The following is a 14558-nucleotide window of genomic DNA, read 5'->3' as shown; positions in this document are numbered from 1 at the left end:
AAGGAAATGACTGAGTGGGCTTTTTTTACTCAATTGCAAAATACCATAAATACACACAGAAAAAGCTTTAAGTGCAGAAAATACACTAAGGTTGTAAGTTAAGCACTGTTGTTTGAACAACACCAGAAAACAATACTGCTTGTGAAACTTCCATATAGTTCTTTAAGGCATTTCTCCTGTCGCACTATTCAACTGCCCACCCTGTGCTCTCTAAAAACTCTGTCCCACTCTTGGCACACGGAATGCCTTATGCTCCCTGAGTGTGCCCGTATTCCATGGTGTCAGAAAGACCAAGAAAACATGGTAGAACTAGGCTGTCTACTCCCTGGACATCAAAAATCCCTACAACACTCCATCAAGACGCTGGGCTTACCTGTTCTGAAACCCTCTCCAGCAGTGGGGACTGCAGAGCTGCCCCAGCACACAGCAACCCTCCACACAGCAGGGGAAAGATGACAAGCAGCAGAGACCTTACAAAGCAAATACCTGCAGCAGCTCAAGAGGTTGCATCTCCAGGAGCCACCACACCTCCCTCCTGCTGCTCCTCACCTGTGGTAGGTGTGTTACCAGGAGACCTGCCTTTCCACAAACCACCAGGTGTTTTATTGGGCCTTCTCTGCTGCAGTGGAAGTGTTACAGGAAAAACACTGTTCATCTCTTTTTATTTCACTCCCTTGTACAGAGTTTATTAGCTCATGACTGAGCAAGCTGATAAATCCCTTTACTATGAGCCAGGAAGGGTCATCACCTGGTCCTAAACCCTGACATCCATGCACCAGACCCTGGTAGCAGCAGCAAGAAGCTGCCTGGGAGCAAATGAATGCTGAAATACAGGAAAACCAGGCCTGGAAAAGTGCATGTGCATATGCTCACTCAGAAGAGTGAATTTTGAGTTTTTGGGAGTTTCTTTTTTTTTGCTCTTCTCTAAACAGTCTTGAACCTGTCAGCAGGAGGTGCAGGTACCTCACGCCAGCAGTCTTCAGAATGTGGGCAGTGAATTTCTCCCAATAAACCCACAACAGATTAAGACAAACACTGCTTTTAAGAAGGTTTAAATGCCCTGCAGAGCAGGGCTCCACATTTTTAAGGGATCCATGTGTAGGAAAGTGCTTGCAAGCTAAAAGTAGTAGTGCTGTCACTCTGTGAGAATGCTGCTGAGGTTGCTCCCTAGTTCTGCACTGGCCTGTTCTGCTTCCACGTCACATCTACCTTCACTCTTCAGCATTAGTTATGACATTTTAAAAGTAATCTTCCTCTTCCCACTCAACAGGCAGGGAGTATCTCTGCAAGATCTGCAATCCCCTTAAAATGGGGGCTGCTACCCTGCTCTCTAACCTGTGTAAGTTCCTTTATATGATTTTAAAAATTACTCGTTTTTGTAAATGACATTGTCAAGAATACAGCAAAGATAAGTAATGTGCTACAGATAGTGGCTCATAATATAGATGCAACAGTTCATTAACCCTGCACCTGCCACCTCCCATGGCATCCTGGTATCAACTGGGGACTTCCTGGACATGCCAGAGGTCATTCTGGGAATGCAGAAAGCCCGCTTCAAACAAATCTGGAACCAGCACAAACCTACCATAAAGTGACAGTTTATAGAAATCACATCTTGACCTAAATATAAAGGAAAAGCACCAGCAAGATCTGCTGAGAGTCCCTCCCACCATGCTGTTAGTCATCAAAATGCCCATGTGGAGGCCGAGGGAGAGGATTTTGTTACTCTTGGCTGCAAACACTATTTGGAAAAAGCAGGCAGAAACCCAGGAGGCAATGCTTACATTGGAGATTCCCAAGGCCAAAGTGGCAAGTACTTGCACTATAAAAACTGAAGTTCCACTAGGAAACTAATACTTAAACAGACCAGTTCATTCAGGCAGAGAGCTGAGCTTACAAGCCACCAAAACCCACCCCATTTCAGAAATGGATGACTTGGGACTCACAGACAACACAACTACCTGCATACCAACTAGCTGCCTCAATACTGAGCTTCATCGTGGGAAATGCCGTTTTTAAATTTATTATTTATTTTTTTTTTTTACACAAAGCTCCACACTATCTAGCCTTAGTTTCACAAAAGAGACTGACTTAAATACCAGGCAGTTTCATAAAAAGCACACAGGAAACCACCACTATTGGAGAAGTCTTACAAAAATTGCACACCACATCCATCAGCGTCCTCCTGTCAGCTTCACCCCTCCCAGTGCCTGCTTTTCACCCCAAACCTAAGATTTAGCATTTTCATCAACATTAGCACTTCATGTAACTACTTCAAGCTTGCACTTCGGTGACCTAAGGCAGTATTCCACATGAAATCTGAAGAATGCTGACTGTGATTTGCATCCTTTTCTACTGAGGGATGTCAAAAAGCAGCAGGCTGAAGTATAATATAACCTCCAACCTTCCTCTTCATCCACAGTCACACAGCCTCTAACAGCCCCACTGCCTTACCCATAATGGTCTCAGGAAACACACTAGTGGCTCCTGTTGGATTGCTAATACTTTTTTGAGGGGGAGAAAGAGAGGCTTGCACACCCAAACTATTCTTAGAGCTTTGCCAGCAAACCCAGTTGATTTATTAACAGATAATAGGTGTGGGGTTTTCTGCAAATGCTTTACATTTAACTATGCTCAGAATAAACCAGGCCCAAACAAAAGATAAAAGGACTAATTTCATCACCCATACAAGCATGACCTTAAACACTATATAGAGAGAACAAATGTGCAGGATACCTGCATACATGTGGTACGTTAACCTTTCGATTAACTTCACAACCGTTCCTCCTTTGATGATGGGAATGCCATTCCTGCTCTGCAAGTTGTCCTCAAACACGATGTTATCCTCTGAGTCTTCCACCACAAAACGATACACATTTGGGCTGGGCAACCTCAGGGGCTGTTCATTTTCCTCCTGCAGTAACACTGCATCCAGCATGCGATCCAGCGTGCTCCGATACTGGAGGGAAATCAGAGCAGCCATCCAGTTACTCTTCTCTTCAGCTGACTTGGCAGCAAAGAGAATACTGTTCTCATCTTTAGACACCAGCTCAAAAGCATGTTTATATTCAGGCGTGTCATCTTTATCAATGATCTGTATTTTCCTCATGATGATCTTCTCCTTCAGCCTGTACTCTGCATTGCTGTAACCAGGAAGCCGGGACTGACCGTGGTTGGTTTTGCAGCTGATCATTAAACCATCGAAGAGGAAGATGTGGCGTTCGTGTTTGGCTCCTATTTTTGTCAAGCCTCCTTCCATTATGAACTCATTACAGCACTGCCCAATATCTTTGCCTTCCCAGCCATCGATATTTTTCTGGATTTCATTCATTTTCTTGATGGCCAAGTGCTTGCTTCTTATTTGTCGGTTATAGAAGCGACAGACTGGCTCCCTTGAAGGGATGAAAGAAAAAGTCATGATGGACACCCTCCACATTTGCCATCCCAACAGACCCAAAACATCTGGCTAAATTAATGGTTCATATCATTATTTCTTTACCTTAAACATGCCCTAACCCACGTTTACTGGTGCAAATAAAGCATGTGCACTGCTTTGGCTGGGGAAACAGCAAGATACTAACGTTACCCCCACAACTGAACTGTGAAGGTTTTGGGCTGCCACTCCATTCACAATGAAAACTGGCATAAAGACATGCCTTGAAAAGGGAATACACAAATTATCTAACTTGAAAAAAACCTACAATCCCTTCCATATCATTTCTCTCCCCCTCTGCCACCTTAGGGAAGGCAGGGGAGCTCTGTGGATGATTACCCAGGCCGGCGTCTCGGGGAGTGTTTGCTGTAAATGCGCTCCATGCTGCACTGCAGGTTCAGGAGAGCAGTAATGGCTTGTTTGAGGCACTCCCGGTCCTCTTCATCCTCACTGCACTCCTGCAATTGCTGGGACATAATAAACATTTTCAGATCTGTCTGATTTATAGAAGGGTAGAAAGACGGATGAACACTCTTGCAGAGCGTTATCTAGGGTAGGCAGTGAGTCAGTGACTCAATTTAATGAGTTATTACTAGAAGCAAACTCACAACAAGCTATGTGTGTAACTAAAAACATTTGTCAAATATTCAGGAGAAGCCAACAGATACTTAACAGGAGAGAGGAGGAGTTTAGAAAGATAACCCTTTACCATCTTACCCAGGGCCAACGCTAATTGTGAGACACTGTTTTTCCTGTTATCTTTTCAACAATGTCCTGTTTCACAACTGATTTTATTAAATAGTTTGGAGGTTTGAAATAGCCAAGAATTAAATGCTGGTTTACGTAACGATGTGTCACATTCCTTCACTGACTCAATCTCAAGATTTCAGAGCAAATTTAAAAGATGGAATCACAGACTGGTTTGGGTGTGAAGGGACCTTCAAGATCATCCAGTTCCAACCCCCCTGCCATGGGCAGGGACCCCTCCCACCAGCCCAGGCTGCTCCAAGCCCCATCCAACCTGCCCTTCAACACTGCCAGGGATGGGGCAGCCACAGCTTCCCTGGGCAACCTGGGCCAGGGTCTCACCACCCTCACAGCAAAGAATTTCTTTGTAATGTCCAACCTAAACATCTCCTCTTCCAGTTTAAAACCATTACCCATCATCCTATCACTACACACCCTGCCAAATTACCAAGATTCTCTCTTTGCTTCTTACCAGTCTAAATTCTGCCACCTTCAGCAAACTCATCTATTTCAAGAAAAAATGTCAATTTTGTGTGATGCAAACTAACATAGTAAAAAAAAATATCTGAAATTCAAGATGTGCTACTAATAGAAAATTGTTCCTTAAGGTGACCACTCCTAAAATGGTACTGATGTAAATAAGAGAGATTTTTCTCTTTAAACCCTTTGATGTTCAAGATCACATTATTTTTTTTTAAAGAAAACCCAAATAAAGAGTGCTGGGCAAAACCAAGACAAGATGCCACTCAATTCTGGATCATCTCTGGTTTTATCTCCATACTTTAAGAGAAATCTTACTTACAATCACTCAGCATGGCAGAAGCCTTCTTTTCCTTTCCCCACTACGTTCCCTCAGCAAGGATATGTATCTTCCTCTAAAAGTAATTGAGAGAACAGGTTTTGACCAGATTGGTCCATTCCCCTCATGTAATTTATATTACTAAAGATTTTATTTTTCACATGCCCAAACAACCTCCATCTTCCCTACTGGAGAAGTGAGCGTTTCATGGCCAAAAGTTTCTGGGAAGTTTATGAGCTGAGGAACAGTACAGGGAAGGGAAAAATGTCTATCTCTGTGGAAACCCTTCTTTTCCTTCCTGTCAGCCACAGAAATGCAAAGAACATGAAGATGGAGTGGAAAGATGCAAAACCCTAGAGATGGGAAAAGCTCCTGAGTTTGATAAATACTCCTTCTCCTTACATGTCCTGAGCAGAATTTCACAGAATCACAAAATGTCAGGGGTTGGAAGGGACCTCTGGAGATCATGAGTCCAAACCCTCTGCCCAGAGCAGGACTAGATCAGCATGAGAAAAAACTTCTTTACTGTGAGGGTGACAGAGCCCCGGGACAGGCTGCCCAGAGAGACTCTGGACTGTCCTTCTCTGGAGACTTGCAAGACCTGTCTGGACATGTTCCTGTGTGATCTGTTTTAGGGGATCCTGCTCTAGCAGGGGGTTGGACTGGATGATCTCCAGAGGTCTCTTCCAACCCTGACCATTCTGTGATCTACCTGGCACCTTGCTCAGGATCTGGATGGATTGCATGATCCCTTGATTCTTTGCACTGCATTCAATAAATAATGTTTCCTGGAATTCTGGTATCAGTGGACATGTTTATGAAAACATACCCAGAGCTGGAACATCTGATGAAACTTTAAGCTCTCCTCTACACTGCCAGCATTCAGGTGTTCATGCTTGGAAATGTCAAGCACGGTGTTTTAAACCCGAATACTCTGATAACCAATTGAAGATGTCACCATCAGAATACGTTTGGGTTACCTGTTTGCAAGATCTAACAGCTTCTGATGTCTACCTCTATTTTTTCCAACAAGACACTTCTACTCCTTTAGCACGACTTCCTTCAGCCCTTGCCATCATCAGTCATCCCGACACAACCCACGGCAGGCTCACCTGCTGTCGACACTTGAACGAGCCATCAGTATTAACAGTGACATCAAGACCTGCCCTCTGACTCAGGGTGTTCAAAGGTTACTTCCTGGTCACCTCTCTAGGGCTACTAACCAAAAGCAGACAAACCAAACAACTCCAACATGGGGGTCTCTAAGCAGCATCCAACACTTGTGCCTCCTGCTTAGGCAAAGAGGAATCTCTGGAGGAGATCCTGCTTTCAGAGGCTGCACAAACAGGTTTTCATTGCACCGAGGAGAAAAGTTCTACAGCCTTAAAGAATTTTCAAGCTTTTCACACTTAATGAGTTAATTTTACTTTTGCTATTTTGCAAAAGAGCAATCTCTTGCTCTCCTGTAAATAATTAATTATCTTATTTATCTCCCAATTCAGTAGGGGATTTCTGGTAACTTTCTTTAGGGGGTCACAGTCTGTCTTAACTCCTCTCCCTATAGAAGCCATGAAAATGTGACTATTCTGCTGCTTTCCTGCTTCCATTCTTGCTAGGTTTTTTTTCAACCACAGTTCCCAGAGACAAATATAACAGAAGCAGCAGCAACAGTTTATATTAATATTGCTGAATAAATACTTCATCTATCCCTAAAAACACAGAAATGATGTTTTAAAAGCAGAGTAAATATGGGACCAAAACATAAAATTCAAGTTTTAAACATCTGCTTTTTTAAAGAAATGTTAAACATTAGAGTGATCACAACAAGCCTATATTTAGCATCACTCACTCAGGGGTATAAGATTTCTGCTCTACACTCACAAGGTGGGAAACGATCAAATTCCATCATTTTCACTGCTAAAGATCCTTATTTAAAAAAAGCATTGCCCAGTAGTCTCTTTCCTGCAGCATCCTGCTGCATTATCCAAGTTAAAAACAAATAAAAGAAACAACAACATGTTTTTGCACGATGTGCCAGACTTTATTCTTCAAACGAGGCAATTTTAAGACACATATAACCTGACCTTATCAATATTAGTTGCAGTTATGAGCTGACTCAGAGCCCCCAAGAGACAGACAACTCTTGCAGCATCACAGATTTAAGACAGGCTATCAAAACCAAACTGCCTTCTCTGGGCCACAGCTTCAATTATAAATAGTAACCACCCTTTCCTGTCGCTGAAGAAAAAACTACCAAGTTTGCATACACAGCATTGAACCTGAAGTTCTGAAACCACACCAAACTCTGCTCAGGACAGGACTTCAGTTCACATTCCCCAATAAGTGGACAGACACTGGGCAGCTTGCAACATCAGTTAGAGGTTGTGATTCTCCCCAAGCACTATGATTTCATTCCTTAATTTCACACTGATGCACTCCACTTCCCTGCTTTCAGACACAATGGGTCATTAATTACCCTGACCTCCAGCATCATACAGGTCACTAATTCAATTATGTCTTTTAAACATGAAAGACCATCATTTTAAGAAGTTCTAGAGAATTATGGTAGTCAACTGACCCTTCCAGAAACACTATTTGGAAAGAGACTATTTTGGAAAATATTATTACAGAAACATAAGATTTATGAAAGCAAATATTAAAACTATGGCAATATAAAGTTTCTGTTCTCCACAGAGATGATGCAGTAATCAAGAGAAAAGTTCACTGACTCTTGGGGTTGCTTTGGGTTATTTTTGTCTTCTAAACTTACTATCAACACAAATGCTTCGAGTCTTAAAATCTATTGAGAATACCTGGATTTAAACTTTTCTACAAAATACTGGTAAGCTATAGATTGGAGGTATGTGGCTCGTGAGTCAAAATAAATCATCCTTATTTTACTTATGTAAATCAGGACAGGCAAAAAAATTACAGCAGACATAATGAAAATGAAGACTGAGCTTCAAAAGAGAAGTAGAAAAAAAAAAAAGTGCCAGATATTAACTACAGACCTGGCCTTAAAACAATAGCTCTTTTTTGGCTTGAGATTCTTTTGAGAAAATTTTCTATCGTATTATACATAAATTCTATGTTGCAAAGTTTCCTTTTCTTCCTTCACAGAAGTAAATCCTGTGCAATCCAAAGGAAGAGCACACATCACACCTCACAGAGCCAGTATCACTTTTTACATCAGGAAGTGTCATTTTTTGTTGCTACTTCAAAACATCAGCTACAGTCATAGGATATTCACCTGTGTCATTGAAGCATGTCCCAGTTAGTTAATAATTCACTTACCCTTCTCAGCATTCTAAACTTTCCCAACACAGCAGGGCAAACAGAAACTTTTACATTATCCTCAGCTACTTGAAAAAAAAGCTTTGTCCCAAATATTTGTCAAGATTTTCTACAGCCACACTGCTTGTTTTCTGATTCAAGGATGATGACAGACCTCAGATGTTACATTTCTGCTGACTGCTGGCCTGCCTGCTCTGAACTCACAGCAAAAACATGTGCTGGTAAGCAAAAAGACAGAGGCTCAGTTACTTTTTGGCTTTTAGCTGTTCTACCCAAGGGAAATATCTACTGATGTGAAACACCTTGCTAGTGCACATCAGAATGAAGTATGTGCAAATGACCTGTGGTCAAATCAATGGTCTAAAACAAGTTATGCCTCCACAGGCAGAACTGCTCATAAATACAGACTAGTTGCCAACCTAAACAACTCCTATGGCAAGGCCCCTGAAATACGTCATACAGGAATAAGATTTTATCATTTAAACCAGAATTCCATAAAGCCTGACATTTCATCAATGTCATTTCTTATAAGAGAGAAAATAAGGAAATAATAGTGCTTATTTTCATTCCTCCTCAATATGAAGGAAGTGTGGTGTACTGTGAAAAATGGTATTTTATGATGTATCTCTTTCTTTTAGGACTCGGGAAAAATGGTTGAACATCAAGCACACAGGATTCTGACTCTGCTGAAAGGAAGTGCCTCCCCAAGCCCCAAAATCATCAGCTGAGCTGCACCTGGAGTGTGATTTGAGATTGAAAAGACTGAACTCCACTATGCTTTGCTTTTTATGGACAGACACAGAATTCAGAACTCACGGCATGAAGAAATGAGATCTTCTTATCACATTTTAACTATATTAGAACTCAAGTTCAATAAAAGTTTGTCTAACAGAATATAGTAACTTCAGATATTCTTATCAGAGCAACAGATGCTTTTCAAGATTTTAAAAAATTATTTTACTTTTCATAGACTAACTGGTGTCAAACAAATGTTTGCATATCTTACAGTTTCCAGAAGCAGTAAGTACAATCTAATTGCCTATTGAAAAGCTCAGATTCTCCACATTAAGAAGTGTTTTTAGCAGAACAAGAGTGTGGCTTCATTTACCTGTAGTAACTCAAAGTAGTGCAAACAGTGATAGACTGGGATAAGCATGAGTCGTGGGAGGACGTATCGGACAGCTTCTTTAAAGCCCTCAGCAGTAGACTGAAAAGGAAAAATAAACAGGGTTACTTACACCAAAATACTCAAACCCAGACTAGACAAGGCCCTGAAGGCAGCACTGCTTTGAGCAAGACGGAGCTGGACACATCCAGGCTGTCCCTTCCAATCTACATTACTCTGTGCCTACATGTAGTAGTAAGGAAGGCAAAGTTTGCAAAAGCATTTCTGTATAATGAGACTCTGTGAGATTTAGATCAATGCTCTGACATCAGGCAAACAGGACCTGTGAACACCCTCTCTTCCAGGCACCGCAAACACCCTTTTCCATCAACAGCTTCAGGTGGATTTTGATGCATCCTCACAGCTCTGAGAACACCCCTAAGCCCCACAAATTCTGGCACTATCTGCCTCCTTAAAATGGAAACCAGTTGGATGGGGCATATTTTTTGCCAGAAGTAGCAAATCAAATACAGAAGCTAGAGGACCAGGTTAGCCACTAGTCATTTTATAAGCATCCTTTCATTCACACAGCAGGGCTCCTACCACCACCTTCAGCATCTCTGTGTTTCAGCACTGTCTGCACAACTCAACAGCATCAGTTCAAGGTGACAAGACCTAAAAATTATGCCCTGTCCATGGCGAAGCTGCATGCTTTGTTCTCCACTCAATAGCTGCATCCCAGGAACATATTTTGAGCAAAGCTCATACCTATTTCCAAAATAACATGCTTTACCCTGGGCCACTGTTTGCTGCAGAATTTAAAGAAAATCCTGGAATGTTAAAAACCAGCCAGGACACCCATACAATCTAATAAAAACTTGTCACCAACTTCACTCCCTTCCTCTCCTCCCAGCTGTGTATGCTGTGCTTCAACTTACACCCCATATACCACAGAAATATAGAGGTCTCATCAAGTACTGAAGAATTTTGTTAGTATCTCTTTCTCCCTCAGAATCTGAGAATCCCAAATTGATGACTTAAAAAATTAGTTAGAAATCTTTTCTCATTCCCAGCAGGTAACTAACACATTAATTCAGGCTGTAAGGTGAGGAGAGGTTTTCCAAGAGGATAGTGAAATCCCTTCTACCTTCCATACCAAGATACCTATTGAACAGGAACTGAATTACCTGATCTCCCTTTTCCAAACAACCTCTTCCCCTCTTTGAGATTTCTGGCTGCATCTCTCTGCAATTGCCAGGGAGAGCTCATATACATCCCTGGCCCAGAACTTGGACCTCTGCCTTCACTCCACAGCTTGGAGAAGAGGTGTGAAGGAACATCCCTAGGAAAGCCCAAGCCTTTCTTGGCAAGGCAAGTCAGAAAGGAGGCCAAATTCACTGTGAAATGACTTGATTCCCATTTCAGTCTGTAACAGGGCTTTGGGCTTTCAATCTGCTAGGGAGGAGGATAAAGGCCTTACTTCATTCACCAAGTAGTATTTAAGAGTGAGATGGAGATGATGCAGCTTCCCAAGCACTCAGAGCTTAAGAAGAAACACTCAGAGGAACCTCAGTTTGCAGAGCCCTGGACTGTACAAACCCAGTGCTGCTATGATGGGTTTAGCTGGGAGCACCACTGACCACACACTCGCTCAGCAGCTTTTCTGAGCACATTTCTGAACACAGGCTTGGTCTTCTGAGCAGCAGCAGGCTTGACCAGATCTGCCATGTTGGCAGAAGGAAGTAATGAAAAAATACATTAAAAATTATCTTGCTAGAGAGTCCTATTAAATAAATGATTCAAGGAAAGCTGCCAGTCCCAGCCCCAACACCAAACAAGAGGGCCTGAGATGAGTAAAGAAGAAACTGGAAACGTCCCTCCTGGGTGGCAGTGTTTGGCATGAAGAAGCACAATAGAAACAGAAATGGCAGGTATGAGGTCACCCTTTGTTCTTAAGCAAGGGAGTCTGATGTCAGGAAAAAAAAATAAATAGCAGAAGACTCATGGACTGGTCAGATCTGTGTCCAGTTTTGACAAGAATAGGCAGAGTCCAAACAACTTACACTGAAGAAAGGTCAGAATCCAGAGGATTTCTTCCTCAGTAGAAAGTAGAGTTACTGACAAAATCCAAACCTTTGCAACATGAGAACTAAAGCAGTTCAGTACTTCTTGTTGTCACTCACCTGGAAGTGGAGAGCAACAGCAGGTTTTGCCATTAGGTTGTTAAAATGCTCATGAAATTGTGGAGACAGAATATCCTGGGACAAGGTTTCATATGGATCAAAGGCTTGCTCCTAAAGAAACACAGGTAATTACATAAACACATGAAGGATGCAAGGAATTTCTGCTCCAGCTGTACAACTAATTCCTTTAATAAGCTGATACACAAGTGGAACTTTTCAAGAAAAGATCGATTTTGCAACACAAATATTCAGTAAACCACAAACCATTTTCACTTCCAAATTTTAAATTCACAACGTTTTCTCAGCATTCCTCAATCTCACCACGCTTATCATCAACACAAACTTTGCTTTACTGAAGCACTGGGAACCAAGAAAAGTTGCTGCTTTCAGCCCAGTCACATTTCACAAATAATGGCAATTTACCTCCAATTTACCAGTAAGGAAAGAAGTGCAGGTGAAGTGACACTGCAGAGGAACTTTGGAGACTGTCACCAGGAGGCATTGCTGTACCCCTATCAGGAAATTTTTCCCTATGAGAACAGTTGGACATTGGAATAATTTCCCCAGGGAAGTGGTGGATTCCCCAACACTGGAGACTTTTAAGACTCAGCTTGACAAGGTGCTGAAACATCTTGTTTCAACTGTGTTTCTACCTAGAAAGGCTAGACCAGATGATCCTTGAGGACCCTTCCAACCTGGCTTTCTCTTGTTCTATCCTTTCAGAGCACATTAGAAGGATCATTCATAAGCACTGGACTTCTGCACACTGTTCTGACCACTCCATAAAGCTGAGGAGATCTCCCCCTCTGGGACAAGGCAGCTAGCCTGAAAGTCTCAAGGAAAGTCCTCTAATGACACCAAGAGTTTCAGGTGCAAAAACTCTGGTTGGGGTATCTGGCTGTGATCCTGTGATATCATCTAGAACAGGATGGGATGAAAACCTGACCGCACATGAATCTCTGCAGGACTAATTTATGGCTGCTCTTAGATCACCTGCTCTGGAGCCTGCCAGGCTGAGCCTGAGTCTCTGCAGATTCACTGGGCTGAATCACTCATGAATCACTGGGTTATCCAGTGCTGATGGCTCTGTGCCCAGGAATAAGCACATACCTCTTTTCACCTTAATGCAGAACATCTTGACAGAACTTGGGAGTACCAAACTCCTCAAAGACTCGTTGGAAAATTGAGATAAAAGTCTCAAGCCTTCCATCTGTAGAGGGTCCAGGGGATTTCCCACCTTACTCGCGGAGCAGCTGCACCTCAAGTCTCTGTGGGGAGGAGAGGCACTGAATGCACTCTCCTTTCACATGCAAACTGCAACCATCACTCTCAGCTCTTCTCATCAAGTCCTAATCATCGCTGTCCATTGGCATTAGATTGTATCTGGGGGGGGGGGGATGGCGGGGAGGGGGAAAGGTTTGGCACTTCAGCCACAGCAGCTGAAGAGAAAATGCTTGAAACACTAAGTGAACAGCCTGATTTTCTTGAGCAGAACCTCAGCCCATGTACAGCCTTTTGTCCTCTCAATATACTCCACTCCTGCCCACTACCTGCAGGCACACAACACAGAGTTCTTCTTCTTTTACAACGCCCAAATCAAAGCCAGGGGGTAATAATACTGCATCTACAGCTGCTTCTTCTATTAGCCAAGGGAAAAAAAAAAAAAAAAGGAGATATCCCTCTGCAGAAGCAGTAAGTCAGGCATGGGATGTGGGTCCAGCTGCATCCAGGGGCAGGAAGCACAGCCGGGGAGATGGCAGCAGCTGCTCCAGGGCTCTGTCCTCCCCACTGCAGGACAAGCAGGAGGCAGGGCTGGAACTGCTGCTCAAAATGTAACCTGGTATGCAAATCTACTGGGGGAGCCAGACCAACACATCTTTATTCTGTGCTATCTTTTCCAATTTTTTACGGCACTTCTGAAGTGTTTTGAGTTTCTTCCACTCAGACTTACAGGAAGTATTTCGAGTTTTGGGGTTGTTGTGGTTTTGTTTTTGGGTTTTTTTTGTGTGTTTTTTTTTTGTTTTGTTTTTTGGTTTTTTTTAAGACTTAAACTGCATTAGCTATTTTCTCCAAGAAACTACTTTAAAAAAACATGTTTTTTACACCTGCAATGTTGCAGAAGTTACTGACACACAGAAGTTAACTTGATGGCTACGTAAGTGATCTAAAAAGCAGCACATTTCTGCCTTGGTCTCTGTACATTTCAGCCCCTTTTTGCACCGTTTTCCATCTTTTTTTGCTTTGTGGATACCCAAAGCTTTTCCTATGGAAACGCAAACACCAGCCTAACAAATTCACACCCTCCTGATAATAACCTTGCTTTATTAGTTGCCTTTTGAAGACCACTTCGAACTAGGCACAAAGACCCTCTGCCCCCAGCTCTGAGGTTCTCCTGCCACTAAAGAGATGATCCAAGGCAATCAAATTAGCACCGATAACTTTTTTTACCAGCAAATTAACAAATACCCATCTCCCACTCCTTTGAGTCAGGAATCAAGTTTTTAAATTCCCTCCACATCTGGAAAAAACGGTTTCATTTCCCCATGATTCTATATCTCAAAACCACCACTAGATATATGTTAAAAACTTCCAGGGAATTGATGCAGAAAAACAGACAAAGCAGGAAGATTCCAGCTTGCAAGGGTTGTTTGTTTTTAATTATCCTTTAAATAAGTTGAAGGACCTTTATAATGGAAACGTTAAGGGAACAAGCCTGTTAGTTGAGATAGGCAGAGCAAATAAACACTTCACCTTCATATCTCTAACGATCCCTTTTGCAAATACTCACAGAAAGAGGATGTCAACACGTGAGATCAAATAGACAGCTTAGTCATTAAGAATGTCTTGCTCCGTATTAACTAAATCATTAAATTCAAACTCATTACCTGCATAAAAAGGTTTGAGGAATAATCTGTTCTTCATCTCCTATTTTAAGTTTTTCAGTTCATGAAAATCAGGTGAGATTTTTACTCACTGAAAAGGATTTGTTTCTCTTAG

The 14558-nt window shown here is 42.2% G+C and overlaps 1 protein-coding gene across 1 annotated transcript in view; it reads right to left on the bottom strand.

Moving 5' to 3' along the window:
* SOS2 (SOS Ras/Rho guanine nucleotide exchange factor 2) overlaps positions 1-14558 on the bottom strand; it is a 54998-nt gene that overhangs the window by 16749 nt on the left and 23691 nt on the right. The window contains exons 7-10 of the mRNA XM_051620904.1: positions 11562-11672; positions 9382-9480; positions 3773-3900; positions 2737-3392 (exon numbers count right to left, since the gene is read on the bottom strand). Of these exons, the coding sequence (XP_051476864.1) occupies positions 2737-3392; positions 3773-3900; positions 9382-9480; positions 11562-11672 (994 nt within the window). The remainder of the gene's footprint in view (positions 1-2736; positions 3393-3772; positions 3901-9381; positions 9481-11561; positions 11673-14558) is intronic.

Source organism: Apus apus, chromosome 5 (genome assembly GCF_020740795.1).
Source record: "Apus apus isolate bApuApu2 chromosome 5, bApuApu2.pri.cur, whole genome shotgun sequence".
Taxonomy (NCBI): Eukaryota; Metazoa; Chordata; class Aves; order Apodiformes; family Apodidae; genus Apus; species Apus apus.
The sequence above is the reverse complement of the archived record's forward strand: the minus strand, read 5'-3'. Positions and strand labels throughout refer to the sequence as shown.